The sequence below is a fragment of the Thermobia domestica genome, chromosome 3 (genome assembly GCF_964235325.1).
Source record: "Thermobia domestica chromosome 3, izTheDome1.hap1.1, whole genome shotgun sequence".
In the NCBI taxonomy this organism is placed as follows: Eukaryota; Metazoa; Arthropoda; class Insecta; order Zygentoma; family Lepismatidae; genus Thermobia; species Thermobia domestica.
Window position 1 is genome coordinate 126,864,566 of NC_137456.1, and position 21,898 is coordinate 126,886,463.

The window sequence follows — 21,898 nt, forward strand, 5'->3', positions numbered from 1 at the left end:
GCCCGATACAAACATATTATATTTCATCACCATGTTATAGTTCATTTGCAAGCCTACCGTGAAAATTTTAAGGGCCGGTAAACATTTAGGTGGGTCGGCCCCCCCAGACCCCCTTGGATACGGGACTGGTGCGTGACGCATGCCTTTTTGTTCCTATACCGCTACTTGCGATACGAGGCAGACGTCCCACTAAAAAAATTAACCGTCCAGGGCAAGGTGACCAGAATTTGTACTTGCAAAAACGGGACACATACGAATCGGCGACGGGAAGGAGGGGTAAATAACTGACTTCCAGATTGCGTTTTGGGCCTCAGCACTGTTTTCAATTTACAAAATATAGAAGTATGAGTGATAACACAGTGTTTCTAAGTTAAGTATTACCCAACAATGCTTTTAACTACTAATAAACTACTTATCTCATTATTGAATAGGCCTACCCGATATTCTCTATTATACAATCTAGCGTAACCTTTACTGGTATTTTTCGGATAAATGTATCTTTCAAAGGTCTTTATTTGCACTCAACAGTTTGTAGAATAGGTACAAGACTCATCAAAATTAATCTTACTTTTCAGCACAACTTTAATAAAAGTATCTAGTATCTATAAGTTGGGTTTTTTCACTTGTCCACAAAGCACTCATGTGCGAAAATACACATTCAGTTGGAGCATTAGTCCCGGGTAAACAGAGAAGGAACTCCACAACTTTTAGAAGATTTGAGTACGGTCATAGCCTTCTATATGTTCCTACAGCCTTCTGGTATATAGAAGGCTGTGGTACGGTACTTTATTAGAACATGAATGCTAAAATACCCAGCACTTGTTAGGAAATACGTACTTTATTTGAGTTTCACTTAGTCAATATTTCTGGTGTCAAGTGTTGGTACGGAAGAGTGTAGAATTTGAATTGACCATTTATATTTTGAATAATAATTACGGGACACCTGGATCATTTTGGCTTAAAAATGGGACATTTTGGCGTCCCGTTTGAGAATCTGAAAAGATGGGACAACGGTTGAAGAAAAGGGACTGTCCCGGCTAAAACAAGACGTCTGGTCACCTTGGTCCAGGGCCCACCGGGAAATTTCCCAATTTCCCGCATGGCGAGTACGACCCTGACTGAAATATATATATATATATATATATATATATATATATATATATATATATATATATATATATATATATATATATATATATATTTCATAACAGCATACACCTGATCGATTTAATTTCGATTGTGAAATAAATGATTGTAACAATGATTAGGAATCTCATGATGATTTTCACATTACTGAACCGTTTTATAGGTATACTAGATTAAATATAAAAATAGGAAACGCTGAAAGATGTCTCCAATTGTTTTAAATAGTTGTATATTTAAAATTTGTCGTTTAATATGCGTAAAAAAATAAATACTACTTAGGCTTAACAAGTTCTCAAATATTTTGAGACAATCATTGCTTACGCAACGTTACGTGCTTGAGGGACGAATGCCATCTCTCGCATTGCTAGACCTGAAAGGGATGCTGAAGACTATCTAGATTCGCTGAACAGCACATCGACGATATAAAGGTTATCCCTAACTAGAGATATCTTCGGGGGGAAGTAACTTCCATCAAGTTCACGATGGCAGTGAAGCCAAATTTTACAGTTTCAACTTTAGAAAACAAAGGAGACCAAGTTTATAATATCATTGTCTTAATTTAAGAAAAAAATAATTAAATTTTAGTGAGGTTATTGTGAATGTTAAGTTCTTTGACCTCTAAATATTTTACGAATTTGAGAGCTAAATTTGACAACACTGTATTTCAGGGTTTCCTTGCTGTCTACGATATGCTCCATAAGCACTGAAGTTCTACGATATCCAATACAGGGGAGGAGGTGGATTCAGTGAAGTCTGGCGAGTTCGGCTGCTGCTTGCGCGCTATTCCAGTGAGGACTGCTGGTCGATGGAGATGTCGCTACGCGTTATGTATGTCACACATGGCTCTGTTGTTGGGCGGAGGGGCTCAGGAGCTGTCCGCAAAAACACAAGCATAAGTGCTGGTAAAGTTGTATTTATTAGCATTATATTGATGCTTAGAATTATATTAATACCCGTAGATTAATTTTAACACAAAAATTATGTTCTATTTGTTAATATATCAGAAATAAATGAAAAAATGATTCTGGTCATAGCTACTTGTGTATACTTCCTGTGAATTTGCCATTTTGTTCGTGTGGTGCTTGAGGGTTTTCATAGTGCAGAATGATCGTTCGTAAGTCAACAATGATCGGAGTGTAAAAACGTGGCAGTAGTTTAGAGAAGGAATAAGTAGTACAATATAGAAATCCATATAAAGAAATAATAAAGCAAGGAGAATTATGATTTCGCAAGACATCAAGGACGTTGCATGTTGAACTTGCGGGAGGTTCGTAGAGGTTGCGAAGGCCAATGGAATGTAGCTAATGAAAATACTCAAATTGTATGAAAATATAAGAACTTAAGTGGTAACGTCATGTAGAGTTGGAAGGGCAAATATCAACACTTCTTTTGATGTTACAGTAAATAATAAGCAAAGATGTTTTATATATTCACCGTATATTGGAATTGCAGTCGCGAAGTGGGAGTTTTGTGTGATGGTGACTAAATATAGGTTCGGAGAAATTTCCCTACAATTAAGCATGACTCAGCATAAGAATTTTAGTAAGATCGAATAAACTTAGTGGTGGGGAGCTTAAAGAATTCCTATATAGTACATCTTACACTTTAAGCTGCAGGAGATGTGTCCATTTCATGATATGGTATACGTATTAGCATGGTTATTTTATTAATGACTATTGATCACGGTTTCAGTGCAACTAGCATTAAGTAAGTTCCCCTTTATTAGTAAGAGGGGAATATGAGTCCTAATAGGTTATAAAGACTGAATTTCAGTATTCTTGATTGCACCTTCTTATATCTGAAACACCTTAGTAACTTCTTTAGGAAATAAGTGTACTGTACCGGCATTTTCAAATCATAGTAGGGATACTCACAAAAACCCATATATACGGTCAGTGTTTGTATACGTATATTCACGTGCCCGTTTACAGCCATCGACATGGTATTTAGTAGTGAATGTGTATGTATTGGGAATCGTTTCGGCAAAAATCATACCGGTAACATTTAGTAAACATGTCTTTGTACAGCCTTTTTTCTCTGTAGTCTTGTAAGAAGTATATAAAAATACATTTTGTTTGACTAAGTTCAATAACTGATAATAATTTAATTGGTTAGAGAATAGGCTTAAAAAAAAAATTGAACACAGGTATTATAAAATCCTAGGCTTTTAACAAGATCGTACAATTAAGGAATAACTTCTAATTACTGGGGAACCAGGATTTTTTCGTAAGAATTATACCTTTTTAATAACTACAGCCTAATTTTGGTTAGGTTAGGTTACATGACGTTGTATTTACCTTTATGGTTTGTATTGGCCCCCCGCAATTAGATTTAACCCCAATTAAGCCCTCCTTTCATTCACAGTATGTAATTTAGCATATAGTGTTAATTATATGTTTTTTCCTATTATATCTGCTTAACACGAAGATGGGAGAGCTGGTTTGGATTCCATGTTACTGTACGGTAGATTTGTTTCATAGCCTTGGTGCTAAAAAGAGATATGAAATTCTAACCAGTCAACGAGGGCAGAGGGATTCTGGGTAGATAAGATTTGCAGTTCAGTAGTCGAGTAATTTCCGAAAGAAAAAAAAAAATGAAATCTGAAAGATCTCAAGATAGGAGGGCATGGTACTCCCCCCGAGAAAACACACGATGTCGTCCACCACAAACTTACTTGGCCGGGGATCGAACCAGCGGATCCACGCACCAGAGGTAAGCGCTCGGCACCATTCCCACCGAGTAACTTCCAATTTTAACAGATTAATACGGTTCCAAGAAGCATGATTGCTACGTAAAGAACGCTCAGTCAGTCATGTAATAATCATTTTCGTGCAGACTAGGAAATGGGGACTACTTGGTAAATTATCTAATGTATGCTAAAGCGTTTTTTCTTCGTTCATGTGCAATTCACTGAAAACAGATTGATAATATGCCGGTTAACTGATGTAATGAAAACGAGTATTCATTGGGAAAAAGTCAAACGTGTGTTAAGATAGGTTATAATAGGGTACGTTAGGATAATTTAGTACAGCAGAGTAGGTTAGTTCTTGTATGTTGCATTTAAAAGTACCGCAATGTCGGTTGGCAGTGGTACGAGTTTGTGTAGACCTTGTAATGGTTTCATGCTAGTAATCCAACACTTATTAAGTATTCTGCTTTTGGCATGATGTGGCTTGTGGAAATGAGTTTTTAGCATTTCTGTAACTCGTAATGTCCAAATTTCTAAACCAAACAGTCAAATACTCGATATATGACACTTGACCAACTCCTTTCTTAGTTCAGTATTAAGCCTGCTGGTTACGAATGATCTTTTCTTCTTGAATGTCTTCTTTGACTACAGCAATTCTTGACCACATCTGTAGTGCAGTAGGAGTCTTGTCAAAATACTTCCCCTATATTTGAAATGATTTACCTCTTCAAGTTTTTTGTTCTACTCTGACCCGTAAGTGCTCGTTTCACGGGATATTCTCATGACTTGATTTTTCGATGTTGATTTCCGTTCCTATTGTTTCCCAGTGTCAATTATTTGTCTATCATCTCTTGTAGTCCTCGTTCGGTTCTAGCTATGGGACCTTGTTAATGATCTGCCCTCCTATCTTGAAATCTTTAATTCCCATTAGTGCTTCTTTTATTAAACATTCATTGCAAATGTTGGATAATTGGGGTCACATACTACATTCTTGTCTGGTTCCTATTCCAGTCTCCACACTATTGGTTTCTCCTTGATTTAAGTGTAATCTCACTCGTTGTCCTTTGTAAAGGTTGCGAATAAGTCTTCAGTCTTTCCAGTTGACCCTCTCGAAAGCTTTTAGCCAGTCGATGAAGCCGAAACATAACGCCAAGAACTGGTTCTAATATAATTCTTATCAACCCAATAGCATCTTTAGTACCTTTCCCTTTCCGGAATCCAAATTGATCTTCCTTCAGCGTTTCTTACGTCTTATTTTCAAGCCGCTTGTTCAATATGTGTACTATAATCTTTCCAGAGTGTGAGATAAGGCTAATTGTTCTGTGATCACTGCCCTTCTTTTCTTGCTTTTTCTTGAGTAATGCAGCCATTGTAACATCAAGAAAATCGTTTGGCCATTCTCCACTCAGGTAGATCTTAAATAAGTGAAGTTCGTACTTTTATTAGATTGTCTGCTAATCCCTTGAGTAAATCCGCTGATATATTGTCTTCAGTAGCCTTCTTCCTTCGCATGTCTTTTGATGATTGTACTACTTCAGTTGTCAGAGCACTGGGTCCTTTTTCATCATTATTCACCTCTCCTTCTACTTCGATTGCAATATTTTTGGGACTGTTTTTTGATCATACAGACCGTTTATATATTCCTCCCAGACTCTAATGCTTCTTTCTACATGACTGTTGATTTCCGATTCCAAAGGTGCGTATACTTCTGTTATTTTCCCTCTTATGCTTTCTGGTACATCAGATAATATTTGCCGTGCCGCTAAAATTACATTACCTCTTCACACATCTTTTCCATGTACTTCTCTTGGGCTTTGTCTCTCTCTCTTCTCAATTCATTATTCAGCCTTATATATATTTTGATGTCCCTAGTTTTCGCCCTTCTTCGTTCCTCTGTCTTAAGGACCGCTTCAGTTATCGTTTGTTTTTTCGGTGCTTTTTACCTCCTGCCAATGGTGTGGAGTGTCAAGTAGAATCTCTCCTCGCTAGTTGTACAGAATTTTTCTTCAATCACTTTCTGACTGTCCGTACTTAGTCGTTCTTAGTACACATAACGCTACGCTTATAAACATAAAATACACTGTGGAGAAATACTCCGTTGGCGTAGAATGATACTTAATACAGTCCTCTTTTATATTCACTCACTCACTTTAACTGTTGTATAGCACTTGTAATGGTTTGAGATTAGTATCATATACTTATAAACATAAAATACACGGTTAATATGACTTACAGTTTGGTCATGGTCACCTACATAAACAAATTCCTTAAATATTCTTCCTTTGTGAAGACATTTTACCTTTGTATTTTCCAATAATTAGCACCATATTCTTAAACTCTACCCACACTTCTTATCACATATGGTATCCTTTCACCATGAACTTGATTTTTTTTTGTTTAAACCAGGTTTTTATGGTTTAAATAATTTGCTTTATATATTCATATCTTATATGGACAGAAATAAGTTTGTTTCGCCTTGATGTTATTATGCAACAACCGGGTTATGCTGGAAGGGGTCACATAAGCTTAAAGCGTAATAAAAACCGCTTCTCGAGTTACATCTGAGAGAAATTGTCCTTCATTTGAACTCGGAACCAGGACTAATTGGCCACAAATGCAATACGTCTGCGAACTCACTCACAAAGGAATCCTGATTAAAAAAAAAAAAAAAAAAAAAAAAAAATACGTTGTACTGATCTTTACATGCTTCTTAATATAACCGTCAAGAGTCATTTCAGAAGGACAAAAAGGTAAACAGTTGCACAAGTGAAACCGTTACACAGAATTACATATGAACAATTTCAAAGTACTACGGAGTACAGAAGAACTAATTTAGTTCAAGTTAGTTAACAACGACTTTCATTGGTCCAAATTAAAGAAATACACCGACTTAATCTGCATATCAATAAGAAAAGTGAATAAAGATACGAATTATCTGAGTCCACTTTGGCTCAGACTCATTTATACATAAATAGATACCAAAGATACCTATTTCACTAAATGCCTCTCGTGGAGTCTGTATGACCCCCCCCCCCTTCCCCACACACACAAAAAGTACGGCATTTTCGATGTATTTTATCAATAGTAAACATTGAAACGAAACAATATTTAGAATTTTTCTTCGATTGCAATTACATAACAGTAATAACAACTACAAAAAATCACAAAATAAACATTTATAAACTTATATAAAAAAGTTGCTTTTGTAGTATAATCTTTTTGAGTAATGAATGGGGAATTTAGGTCTGAATATAATACGAATAATATACGGGAGTGAAACGTGATAACCCACAAATGTGTGTTCATCAAGATTTTACAAACACTTACACTTTTACGAACATTTTTGTTTTTTGGCTTAAACCAGCCAACCCTGCTTTTTAAGGTTTATTCTTTCGGAAATCTAAGCAAAAGCAATGGAAAAGTTAAATTGTAATATGTATCCTATAGCGTGCACTAATGCTATCCATCCCTGTAGTCTTATAGGCCGGCGCCAAACATAATCATTGTAACCTCCAGACGCGCATTTGTTTCGAACCCACTAGGAACGTATGCCATGGACGAATCAAGTAATTTAGTCACTTCTGGAAACCACGAAAGTATAGAGTTCCAAAAGTTGCATTTTGGGTTCCAAGCAATACGGCTGCTAGGTAAAGGAGCAAAAACCGGTATATGTTTCATATTTATTTCAATGCTATATGTTTCTTTATCTGTGATGTATTTATTCGGTAAAGTTTCTTTCAAGGATTTCAATAAAGAATACAATTCTATCTTTCATTACGATATTTACAGGTAAACTCAAAACTTTTTAATAAGTTCCTTATGTGCACACATTCAGAAGGTAGAGCGAATAAAAGTGTGTGCACACAACCATGGGCCTATAGAATGTGTTTCCTCTTGCTTGTCTTTACAATTAGTGTGGCACTTTTATCATTGTGATCTTAGAGACAGGATGACTTTCAGTTCGGTATAAGTACTGAAGGTAGATTTGCTACTTGCAGTGTTTTGAGAGGCTGGAGAAATGTTTTTTGTTGCTGGGTGTAAACTAGAAATTAAAAGTCGATTATATTATTTTTATGAAGAACTAATGATAGCCTTCGGTGATAAAGTAACGTATTTTCAAAAAGATTATCCACGTGGACGATCCCTGAATTAAAGACGTTATTCCAAGATTACTGTTATCAGCTCTGATTTTGAGTAAATTGAAAGCCTGTTAAGTGAGAATTGGGAGAATTTTACAAAATAGTCTACTTTAGAATCGTAAATGCGCCCTTGTTTGTGAATGTTTAGTTAAGACAAAAGAAACCAGTGTGTTAGATTGCAAGTTCCCTTCGTCTCTAATATTTTTCATTCCATCTGAGAGTTATGCAAAACAGCATGTAATAACATAATTACTGATGTATGTACTAGGGTACATTATTTAAAACAAAACCTTTCCGTGTACCGCAAACGCTGCTCTTAGTTAGGACTCCTTTTTCAATCAGTCGTCACAGTGAATATGATGTAAGTGGAAACTGTCGCTTTTAATTGTCTTATATCTTTTGGTTTTTCTCATCTAAAAGGCTTTTTTTTACCATTACAGAACGGAGACCAAAAAATATAATAGAATCACAGTTACTAGTTGCATCGCATATGCACGAGATATTAGTTATAGCATGTAATACATTTGAAGTACAGTAAAATGCACCTTCGCGTTGAAAGAAAGTACAATTTTAAGTAGCAGTAGTATCAGAGAGGATATCTTCATTCAAACTATAACCATGACAATTACTTATTCTGACTTGGACACTGCTTTTCATAAATATTTCCCTTGTTATTTTTATTAATTATGATTATGAAAGCATATAGAATAAAGTTCGACACTTCGTTACCCAATCCCTTTTTTTGCAGTTGAATTATATACAATAAGAACATTCACGTAAGTCAATTATGTACTAGGACAACATTTTATCAAGTTACGATTAATTATATGGCGATTACGTTCTGCCATCCATTTTGCTCATATTCTTACACTTTTAATCCACTTAACGTTCTTTTGAGTATAAAAGATTGTACCTCCGTCATGTTTCGTAACTTAAATGCAACTATTGGAAAAAATTACAAATTACAGAAGAAAGCATTCGTAAAGAAGTGCTCAGTTGGTGATCGGAGGAAATAACTAAAGCGGGCGACTGGTTCATAATCACTTACAGTATAATTCTTCTCATCTTGTTTATCGATTATCAAGGTATCAACATTAATGAGGACATTCTGTACTACCGTATTTCAAAGTACAGCGTCAGAGAATAGAATAGTTTTCACTAAACTAAAAGAATAATTCATATCTAGCGGATTCCTCTGAAGAACTGAAGAAACTTAAAAAAAAAATAGTTTTATCTACTTGGATCCTACGGTCTAATATGGCGGAAGGGAGGCCGCATAACAGAAAAGTTGGGTAGGCCCGAGTTCTATAATTATTCACTTCTTGTCCCACTCATACCATTAAAAGCATGAGTTTATATACCCAAACCCCGTCGTACTCATATTAAGCATACATCAACAGTCAGTTTATCCATGGCAAATATTTGGAAAAATTTCTTTCGTAGGGTATTACTAATTGGTGATAGTCCAAATGATCTCAATGATGAAATACAGTTTTTATATCAAATAGGACAAAACAAAAAAAAAAGTTTATAAGTTGCGTACCTTACAAATATGGAAATCGGTGCAAGCCCCTAAAACGATGATTTCCAAAGAAGCTAAAACTTGAGTAGGAATTCCTCAGTTTCCACAATATAACAAAATACTTTGGATTGAGTAATAATTACCTGTACCTTGGGCAGAAAGTGCTCATACATGTGCACTATACTTAGTAGAATGTTAATATCATATTAACAAAAGAAGAATGTTTTTAAGATATGTAAAATAATATTATGGGATAGTTGTTGCTATGTACATGTTTATGGATACCTAGTCAGCAAGTTTGTGTGCTTGACAGTTTTAAGGAAAAGATATTATAAAGTATATCAACTAATAAACCATTTTTAGCACCGTTCATATACGTTATTATTCAGATAGAAAAGGTGAGAATAATAGTAAGTAATTATTGAAGCTAATTTTTACATGCAAAGAAATACTACCACTCGAAATTTGTATATCATCAAACGAACCAGGTTAACGACTATCCAGTGATAAGTCTTCGTTAAAAATTTTGGTTTACCTCACCCGGGATATACTGTAAATTCTCATCCCGAAGCATAGTAGGAGTGAATTTACTTTTTTAGTTAATGAATACAAATTTGACCGTATTGAGAAGTGGTAAAATAATTGTAAGAAAAATGGTCAACGAAACAACGGAGCATGAATCAAATAATAGTGACAACGGTGAAACTAGTGTAACACCAGGATTGACATCGGAAGACCGAATCTTGTTAGCTTTACAGCGACAATTGATTCAGATGTCTACCGAGATAAAGCAGACCATAGAACAGAACTCCGAAAAATCCAATAAGCAATACGAAGAATTAAAGCAGACGATAGAACATAACTCTGAAGAATTAAGTAGACGAATAGAACAGAAGTCTGATGAATCTAACAAGCAATATGAAGAATTAAGTAGACGAATGGAACAGAAGTTCGACGAATCTAACAGGCAATATGAAGAATTAAGTAGACGGATAGAACAGAAGTCAGATGAAACGAAACAGACAATTGTCCAGGTGGTGAATAACATATCCTCACAGTTCGAGGAAAAGTTAAAAAGAATATCCGAGGATTGTCAGGAGAAGCACAATCACCAAAACCAAGAAATCAGTGCTGTAAAAAAAGATTTAGAAGTAATAGAATCTTCCGTTCAACAGCAAAAGATCCAGGTCATCAACAATTCTAACAACGTACGTGTAAATACGCAATTGTTAGCTACTATACAGGAAGAGATTAGAACGCTACAGGTTAAGGACAACACATACCGTAATAACTTGGGTAGTGATCGCTTGGAGTTTCCCCACTCACCAGTGATGAACTCACCTTCGCCGGGGTCTGATGAGGATATTATACTGGACGAAATACATCCGAAGAGTACAGATGGGCGAAACATAGATGGTGTAACGACACATCACGTAATGGATAGGAACTATCACCCAACAAGTACACGGAGTGATAAAAGGAAGGTAAAATTAAGTGTTAAGATGAGTGAAATACGAGCCATGAGTAAATTCAGTGGTAAGTGTAACGAGAATGCTACTTCTTTCTTAGAGAAATTCCAGGATGAGTGCAATATAATGTGTATAGATAGATCACAATATATGAAATTAATCCCTCATGTATTACTCCCACCTTGTTCATTATGGTTTAAAGCAGTACGTGATCACATCAATACATACGAGGAATTCAAAGCGGCATTGATCGCAAATTATGAAAATGACTTTTTGCTTGCGAATAGAGATGCCACCATTCGAAATCAACACTTCAATCCTCGATTGCATAAATCTGTTGTAGAATTTGTTGTCAATACATACAACGAATTAAAGGTTGTTAATCCATTGCAATCGGAATCGAGAATAATAGCATCGATTCGAAATTTGCTTCCATTTAAGTTACAACAGATCTTATTTTCCACCCAGTGTATGAGTTTCAACCATTTATTAATGCTTGTCCAATGCTATGAAACTCAATACCATGCCATGAATCAACAAACAGGAATGGGTAAAAATAAGAATAATTCAGATCATTTTGTGCCTGTTCGGAATTTAGATATCCGAAGTGTGAATAATACGAAACCTAACCTAAGCCGAGTAAATTCTAGCAATCAAAATGAGCAAAATAGGCAAGGTTATGTAGGGAATCCGCCTAACCTAATTAATCGTAGCAATCCATATGTTAGACCATACAATCAAAATAGGTTTAAAAATAGACGTAATGTATGGCGAAATTCCAGGAATACAGCAAACTACGCGGATAGATGTAATTGGAGATCAAGAGATGGCACTTCATATCAAAACCAGAATCACGACGTAATACATGTACAAAATAGTACAGAACCTAATCACGATTGTGCAGTACAATGTACTTTATTAGAATCGTATGCAAGTACGAATGTAACCTGATTACCGTTAATGAAATTTGGTTAAATCCATATCAGCTATAGATTTTCATGAACATTTATTTTATTTTTATTCAATTTAATTCTCTTTAATTCTCATTAATCAATGATAATTCTCAAATGTTTTTAATATATGTAAGAATTATAATTTAATTCATAAATGATTAAAAGCAAAGATTATTTATATTAGATTGATTTGTGTTGAAAACTTAATTGTCAAAGATTATGTTAAGAATAAGATCCATTCTATAAAACTAATTATTCAACGACTATCTTGAATGAGATTCTTCTATGTTTTGATACCTTAGGAATCCAATGTTTATTTTAAAACATCTAACTTATTTATTATATAATGCGCCCTGACTATTTGTAACTCATGTTTGTCCTTTACGATTTTTGAATTCGCACCCTTCAACGATTAAGTAAATGAGCGACGATATTTTTAATAAGAAAATATAATAATAATGTAATGAATAATAATGAAATAAATATAATTATTGTAATAAAAGATAAGTATTGATGAAGTGTAAGATTTGTTAAAAATATATATATGTGAAATGTAATGAAGAGATATACGAGGTGCGATCAGAATGTGATGGACATATGCAATGTAAGAACACTATTGTAAACGGACCAGTGGTTCTTGAAGATAAAAGCCAAGCTTACTCATGACTTTTATATTCAGTCCAATTGTCGGGCGACATTTTATATAACAAAATACTTTGGATTGAGTAATAATTACCTGTACCTTGGGCAGAAAGTGCTCATACATGTGCACTATACTTAGTAGAATGTTAATATCATATTAACAAAAGAAGAATGTTTTTAAGATATGTAAAATAATATTATGGGATAGTTGTTGCTATGTACATGTTTATGGATACCTAGTCAGCAAGTTTGTGTGCTTGACAGTTTTAAGGAAAAGATATTATAAAGTATATCAACTAATAAACCATTTTTAGCACCGTTCATATACGTTATTATTCAGATAGAAAAGGTGAGAATAATAGTAAGTAATTATTGAAGCTAATTTTTACATGCAAAGAAATACTACCACTCGAAATTTGTATATCATCAAACGAACCAGGTTAACGACTATCCTTGATAAGTCGTTGTAACAATTATCGACAAAAATTCAACTTATTCTTGTAAAGCATAATATATCTATTTCCAGTAACCCCCGAAAAGTTTAGAAAAACATCTCACCGGCTTTAAAAGTTATCTTGTTAATCTACTGAATAAATGAGGTATATACCGGGGTCAGTGTGAATGCGACGCTTCATGTATAGGTCAAATCAAATGTAATATTAACACTAGAATTAAAGAATACATTAGACGATCAAAGTCACAAGAAGAGGGTATATCGGGATTGTCACTTCGCCTAAAACAACATACAGTATAAAACAGATTAATGTGATATGTTCAGAAAAAAAAAAGCAACCAAAGGGAAACTAAAAAAAAAAAAAAAAAAATCATTGTTCATTCATAAATATAAACCGGCTTCAAATCTGGATTCTGGCAATATTGATAAAATCTGGCTACCTACTTTTGATTTAGGCCTATATTTTGGTTCCGGCAACAGTGATGTAACAGACACCGCGCTCCTTTCCACTCAGTTCGTTGTTTTTAGTATCCATATCTCACGTTATACTTACTTGGTATGTGTTCCTTTTTTTCCATACATTATTTCTCTTATCCATTTGAAGACGGAACTATCTTGTTCCGAAACGTTTGGAGAATATTTAGTTTTCTCACGAGAGGATATATTGATAAGTAATATATATATATATATATATATATATATATATATATATATATATATATATATATATATATATATATATATAAAATATATATATATCATCCTTTCATGCACCTACGTAAATTTAGTCTTAAAATTTCCACAGCTAAGCTACCATCTAGTACTTAACAATATTCTTGGCTGTTTATGTTTATTATGAGTAATTGAAATTAGAGAGTTTCAGTTCGGACATCCTGTTTATACAAACGAAATTGGTGAATCCCAGATATACTAAATACTGACGAAAATATATACCTCCTTCATTGCTTAAGCTGACGGGAAATGAACATGTGATCAAACTTGCACGAAGAGTATTCACTTTAGAAGAAAATGATGGTTACATGTACCACTAGAAGCTTCTAAAGTCAGTTATGTATATACAACATTGAGTACATGGTCAAGTCTGCATTCGTACTGAAAACAATCATTTAAGAAGGAAATGTTACTTCTATCACTTGGAAACTTCTTTTACAATTTATAACGTTGAGAGAAAAATCGTGTTGTAAGGTTTAAGCTTCGTAAGATGCACTGTAATTTCGCAGATATTAGATAGGAAAATATTCAGAACTTTTGACGCAAGTTTCTGTGTAATCATTGTTTACTTTGGAAGCAAGTAACCTTTGTCGAAGTTTCCATGTTCATTTTCCTTCAGTTTTAGAAATCAAGAAAGTAAACATATATAAAAGGTAATATATATATATATATATATATATATATATATATATATATATATATATATATATATTCATCAGCTCGTAGTTGAAGGAAATTATATGACTAAATAACAATAAAAGAAAGTTTGATATTTTAACTCTTGTTCAGTTTGGTTTAGAATGTATTCTTTTAGCGCCTCCAAGACGCTAAAACCATGTGCGAAAAATTTCTTTGAAATTTAACGTATGATATCCACCGTAGTTTATGAACTTATTTACTGACGGTCAACGTTACAAAGTGTGAATTGTTGTAGGCTAACAGAATTCATAGAATGGACTATGATGATATATTCGTTTGTAATTCTTTTCTTCATTCCAGCATTACCCTCCTGCCTGATAACCAATGCACCAATATGACAACTTCATCAGAGGATGTCCTTTTACAAGTGAATCATGTTCGTTACAAAAAGAACGATGGAACACTCTATGTTATGAACGAACGTTTGGCATGGATTGTGGAAAACAAGGACACGGTTACATTGAGTCATAGATACGCAGATGTCAAGCGTAAGTTCTATCCATTTAGTTTTGTGTAGTGCCTAGTTGAATTAAAACTTCAAATTTACAATTTTTAGAAAAACAGTTTTATACATTGGTAGTTGATCAGTTATCAAATTATAATGTAATTCATTTCCAAAATTATTGTATTACTAAAAATGAAATAAAATTTTTAGTTTTAACATTTAGGTGGTTGTGCTCTTTAGGCAAAAGGAGACAGATTAGTGAAAGTGGATGATTGTAAAATTAAATTTTTAGTGCTCATCCACTGGAAGTCGAATCTGAAACCACGTGCAACAAGGGCAATCGTGCTAGTTTTATTTTTCTCTTCAATTTGAACATATCACACATCTAGCCTATATGTGTGATCAAGGGCGCCCATGTTGTGGTTTCCAAGGGGGTTCAAATATAAGCGAGATTTCAAGTATAGTTTCAAATTTTGCTATAATTAATGTAAAAATTCTATTGGGCTTTCAATATTCCCAAGTACGATTTTCTCTTGGGGGGGGGGAGCGCTCCCCTTGCCCCCCTGATGGGCGCCTTTGTGTGTGATAGAGGTATGTGGTACGTTCAAACGTAATACAACCAGAGGCGTGTGGTGCTGTTTCCGGCCGGAGAACAGATCATGGCATACCCTTCGCGATTAACAAAAACTAAGACAATATTAGCATGCATTAATAAAATGAGTAGCATCATACCTATGCGTTTTCTCGGGGTTCTCCCATATAATCATTCCAGCAGTAATTATCCGTCTTCGTTATGTAAATTGCATAATCAATTTACGTTCACTCCCACTGTGTCCAGTGCATTTGAAGAAACAGCGCTAAGCTATAGCTTCCACGCACATTTATTATTCGGTTCGTATCTGCTTTTTTCCATATTGAGTGTTGAATGGCATTTGTAAAACAGACGACAAAAGAGACTTGGCACGTAAGTAAGGAGCGAATGGACTTTTTCTGGTGGTCTCCCGTGAAAAACGGAGGTTTTAGAATAGCACAAAAGTATAATAGAACTGTCTGTTCCATGGAGGATTCACCACTGAATACAAGAGGTTCTAGAAGTGAATTATAGTATTCACGAACTGTAGGGACAAAGTTGAGGTAATTCTGCGAGTGAAAATAAGGCAAAAATCCTGTATCAAACCATGTCCACAATGAATAATTTAAAAGTGATAAGCTTCCGAAATCGTGGGAAAATGACTTTCCGAGTTGAATATTGCAAAACCAAGCGCTTCTTAGACATCTGTCTAACAATGCTCATTTCACGATCATGTAATTTCCTTAGAAGGCGGAAGTAATTCATAATAATAGTGGTGAGACCTGGTCCCTGACAAAAAGACAAACTCTGAAAAATACGTACTTATATTAAAACGAGCACAAATGTTCGTATGGACAAAAGTCCCTCCTCAGATTTACTCGATCAAGTGAAGAAGCTATGATCGTGAGAAACTTATAAAACTAGTTTATTTTACTTGTCTGCAAACGGAAAAATGCAGCATAATAATAGTAAGCATAACAGGAAGGTGGTCGGTTTAGCGAAAGTGCATTCCACAAGCTGTCAAATTTTCTGGATGCTACAGCGCTTTTGAACAAATGTACTGTAATAAGAATATTTGCCCATACTGATGTTTAAACTAGTTCCAATCCAAAGAAGTATATTCTAGAATTTGTAAACCAATTTTTCATTCGAAGCGAATACATATACTACTATCCCTTCCATGTTCGTGGTATGTGTCCACACCCATTGAATGTTATATTATTTGCCATGTTACCGACGTTCCGCAGACGAATAATTAGTGATTGATATATGCTCGTTTACTGCCACTAAGTTTACTTTTCACAATTACCAGAAAATTCTTCCGCCTTTTAAATAAATCTCTTGCGCCACTACTGCACGTTTATGATATACTTAGATACAGCAAGTCGTACGTCTAAGACGGGAACATATGTTGACAATATTCAGTTAGAAAATTAATTTTCCCACTATTTCGGAAGCCTATTACTTCCATACTACTCAGTGCGGGGACATTTGTTGATACAGACTTCATTTTTATTGTATTGCTGTCATCTTATATGAAAACCAGATCGTTGAATTGTAAGAACTAACATGATTTATTTTGTTTGAATACACATGTATAATGTTGGAACAAAGAAGTCCCGAAGCAGGAATTAAAAATAAATTATTTACAAGAAAATAGGGAAAACAACCACAGACGCACCAAAAAGGTACATAAGATTTTTCGCTGAGAAGTTTTATCAGGTAGGGAGAGACGAGAAAAAAGGTAGAACAGAAAAAGCTATGTAACGTGCAGGTGGCCTCAACGTTGAATTCAGGGTCACATGACCACATGGAGGTGTTTCCCGGCTGAAAGTAGATTGAGCTTAGGGGAGGAAGATAAATGCAGAACTTCTATATTTATGTGATCCAAGATTTGCAGTAGTTGGTTCACTACCAATAATCTCAGAATTTTTGCAGTCTAGCAGGCCAACTTCAGGAATAAGTTCTTATGACTAATTATACGTTTACATCCATGAAAATACTATATACACATTACTGGCAGGGTGACTTTCAAAGTTCCTACCAACCTCTCCCACTAGTTTTTTATTTATTTATTTAATCTTCCATTAATTTTTACCTACTTAATAGCCTGGTAACATTACCGCGTGACTGCACTCCAACATGGCGCTCACCTTGATACTTATCACCTTTTTCTGTGTTCTTTAATGTTACTTTTCTCCCTATATCCTCTCCTCACAATCTGAATAGTTTTAGCAAAAGCATGTACCGTAAACTGGGGTTACTTGGAAAGTTTTTTTTTTTTTTCTTTCTTCATACTACCCCATGTTATTTATTGCAGTTAATTTTCTTCGTGTGATATTTCTAGGGCTTAGTCCATGTTACGTTTTTCTGCAGTCATAACAAAATTTTACTGAGACTGAAGTCTCCCAGCAGCCGGAGTGTGCAGTTTACAAGTAGCTCAGCTTTTGGGTTACTTGAAAAATGTCTTCTCATAGTAGTAAGAGCTGTGTGAAAGATGAGGCTATCTGGAAAGAACCACTTGCAAGATCACACTTTCCTGAGAAGATTGATATGCAAATGCCTTTTTGTTTCATAGTAATGTGTTCCTGGGCCGTTTTAAATAAAATATACTTTTTTTTTGTTTGTTTTCGTTTGTTTGCACAACCTTTTAGTTAAACAACAATAGATCGTTGAACCAATCTAAACTTACTACAGTAATAAGCTTTTCTTCCTGAAGGCCTACAGAACTCTTTTAAATATGCTGTTATAAACGTAGTAGTTTTTTAAACAATACAAGGGAAATTTTGGCAATTGCCAATACACGCATAAAATCTTGAGACGACTTTAAGACACTAAAACATGTCCTACATAATTTTATGAACTTTATGTAGGCCTATGTATCAGATCAATAATTGCTTTACATTATTTTACAAAATTACCTAGTACCATTTTTACAAGTGTACATTTACGTTAACTCTTTGCAAAAATATCATATGGTTCTGTTATAATAAAGTAACACAGTATGATAAGGACAAAATATAAATGCTAAGCAAGGCCTTACTAGTAGAAATTCACATATTAAAATTCTTTGATGCAAAGTCATATGGAAAAATAAACTTGTTCTCTGAGGTTTTAGGTAGGTTCAGGCAAAACTTCAGTGTCATCGTTGTCTAGCCCCTGATCAATATCATAATTTTTAATAGAAAAAAAGGAAGGAAATTTTAAAAAATGGCCACAGATTGTCCCAGAAAGGAAGTGGAAATTTAAAACTAATTCGTCTCATTAGGAAACTTCCGATGTCAATGATATGTAGCACAACCAGATAAAAATAACTGCATTACGGAAACACAGGGACAATTTACAGAAAATTTTGAAAAAAATAGTATCAATTGCTGTGAAAATTCTTATACCAGTTTATAAATAAAACAGCACTTACGACCATTTAATATTGTTTCTTTTAGGTGCTTGCTTTTTATTGGTTTGGAAGAAAACGACATGTCTGTTATAGTTCTTTCATTATTATACAGGGTGTCTATTGGTCACGAAAGTCACAAAAAAGTCACGAAATTAGAAAACGGTCATGAAAGTCACGAAATTTAGCTTTTGGGTCACGATTTTTTTTTAACTGTACAAATGTAAGTACAGATTGGAAAATTTCGTTCTATAAAACGTCAAAATTCCCCACCAAAAATGTCTGTGGTCGGCTTTATACGCTACCAAATCGCAAGCAAAGTACGTTTCTATCGCATGGATGAAAATTCGGCCTAATTCGCACCCAAATTTGCTCTTGAAAATGTTAGGAAATTTTATGATTTGGTGAAGAGAAGGTCACGAAAAAGTCACGAAATTTCATTTTGGAATTTTAGTAGACACCCTGTTATACCATGCAAGAAAAAAATACCGGTTTTCCAAATAACCCCAGATTTTCTAAGTAACCCCAGTTTACGGTATATACTTTACTATTTCTTGGATAATATATTAGGTTTTAAAATACTTTTATTCTTCCATTACAGTACAAAAAATCTCCCCAGAGGGTAAAGCAAAGATTCAGCTGCAGGTAGTTCTACATGATGGTACAGCGTCAACATTTCACTTCGTCAACCCAATGGGGCAACAAGCACAAATCAAAGACAGAGATGATGTCAAGGATTTACTTCAACAGCTGTTACCGAAATTCAAGAGAAAGGTCAACAAAGAGCTAGAAGAGAAAAATAGGTAAGAGGTTTTTCATTTATTTTTTATTTTATGGTATTTTAGAATTGTTAGCAAAATACAAACCTAGTCAAGTAATCAATTAAGATAAATATACATCCCTTCCACCATTTAGTATTGTGAATATCTTTGAAGGTACAAAGTTCAAATAGGGTTTTTAGGGAAATATATATGGTATTCAGGAAGAAAACGCGCGATTTGAGTAACTAAGGATTTAGGCACTAGAGCGGCGGTGTTCCAGTTCCTGTAAAATATTGACAATCTTCGAAAGTTTCGCTGCTGAAGTATTCTAGTTGTGTGTGGCAAGTGTTGCCCTAGCTTAGATTCATGTAGTTATGTAGTCATGGGTAATACCTGTGGATGATACAATCAAACGTTATGCTTTAGGTTGATGAGAGTATAGTCGATAATTATTTAGCTGTGAAAATCCGTGTATTGTATGGGAGTATAGTACAATACAACAATGAAGAACATGAATTCTATGCTGACATGATTCTTTACTCCCACCCAACCTAGAAGTGATTGTATGTTCAAAGTAAATAGTTTGGCACATTGCTTAGGCATTACTTCACCACATAAATTATGAAACGTAAATTTCCAGTTCATGAAGTGAAATCAAAACCATTGTTTAATCTACTATCTGAGTTCATGTTAGGACCAGAATAAATATTTCCAAATGACTACAGAAGGTACATTCTTAGGGTTATTCACGTGAAGTAGGCATATACGTTGAGACAAATGCTTGAATTTTGAAGGAATGCTGCCTTGATTTGTTTTCTGAATTAACATATTAAACATTCTTTTGTAAATTTTTAGCAAAGGAAACTGATAAATGTAATTGTAATTCAAGAAATAAACCTTAGGTTAGCCAATTCACTTATTACATATTAGGTGAATAGCAAGCAATCAGGAAAATAATCGTTTGGTATTTTCTAAATTTTTGATGAAGGTAAGATTGTATTATGATTTTGATATTTTACAGGTTATTGTCGGAAAACCCAACTCTTCTGCAGTTGTATAGGGATCTGGTAATCACTCATGTAATATCATCGGAAGAATTCTGGGCACAGTACGCAAGTCAATACACAAAGAAACAAGAAAATAATAAACAAGATACAGGAGTTTCAGGTGCCTTTTTGGTAAGTTTATTATTTGATTTTGAACAAAAAATCTGTGTAAGTGCGTGCAACAAAGGAACTGAAAGTCATGCTAATTGAATCTCAAGAAAGTAATGCAAGAACTTTCTCAATGCTTCTCTTAAGAATTGATTTAAAATTTGTACAACGTTCTCGAAAATTTTGACAAGATTCTTTGCGTCATGGTTAATTTAGAGATTGTAGCTCATTCTGTAGTGTTTCAGTTCATGATTGAAAAACAGTTCGACCAGTCTATTATATTTATATATATATATATATATATATATATATATATATATATATATATATTAAAAAATCAGGTTGAGTGTCCGATTTATAGGTTCTTACAATAGAGTAGCCAACATAAAACACATTTCCATATTTTGGTAGTTGTTAAACAATTGAATTTACTTTTGTACGGTACACATAGCATCAATATAGCACAATAAGACACCTAATAATTTCTTTAAAATTTATTCATTGTACCGAAGACATCTGCAAGTGGACAGACAAAAATTTTTTTAGTGGAAAATGAACTGCTTTCAAGTTGAGAATTATTACAACAGTATTTTATAATTTTTATATCCTTTATTTATATTCGTAGTTTTGGAATAAGAGTTACAGGTTTGTCCTTTATATTCTCTTTGACAGTTTGTCATTCACGTACTCTGACTCTTAAAATGGTTATTAATTCTGGCTTTTTTGGTGCGTGTGCATAGAATTCAGATTTCATGTTGAACTGTCTTTTCTTTCTCATAATAATACTAAATTGCTTATAATCCTATCTATAAATGTTCATTCCAATCAATCCCACGCTCGGGAGTTAGTCCATAACCGAACGTAACAATCTTTTTCCGACGAAAGTAAGGGTGCTATTAACACTTAATAGCATGTTTACTATATCAGAAAACAGTACATCCTGATTAAGAATAAAGTGTGCAAATATTTACTTAAACCTTTCTGTAGTCAGTTTTCTAATAGCATACTGGAACATACTGGAAACTCCAAAACAGTGACAACGAAGGTAGTACTTAGTTATCAAAGTATTTTATTTGGAAGTAAACACGAGATTGAACAGTTTAAACTCTGCATAATTCCAAAACATAT

The 21,898-nt window shown here is 34.2% G+C and overlaps 1 protein-coding gene across 2 annotated transcripts in view; it reads left to right on the forward strand.

The window, feature by feature from the left end:
• The first annotated feature begins 1,888 nt into the window (after positions 1 to 1,888).
• Positions 1,889 to 21,898, forward strand: part of LOC145680717 (general transcription factor IIH subunit 1-like) — a 67,046-nt gene continuing 47,036 nt past the window's right edge. The window contains exons 1-4 of one of the 2 annotated variants that reach the window (XM_081751650.1): positions 1,889 to 2,048; positions 14,746 to 14,933; positions 19,457 to 19,658; positions 20,638 to 20,794. In XM_081751650.1, coding sequence (XP_081607776.1) covers positions 14,780 to 14,933; positions 19,457 to 19,658; positions 20,638 to 20,794 — 513 coding nt within the window. In that variant the 5' untranslated portion in view covers positions 1,889 to 2,048; positions 14,746 to 14,779. Of the gene's footprint in view, positions 2,049 to 2,275; positions 2,414 to 14,745; positions 14,934 to 19,456; positions 19,659 to 20,637; positions 20,795 to 21,898 lie in introns of those variants that run through there. The other variant, XM_081751651.1, reaches the window with a different exon arrangement.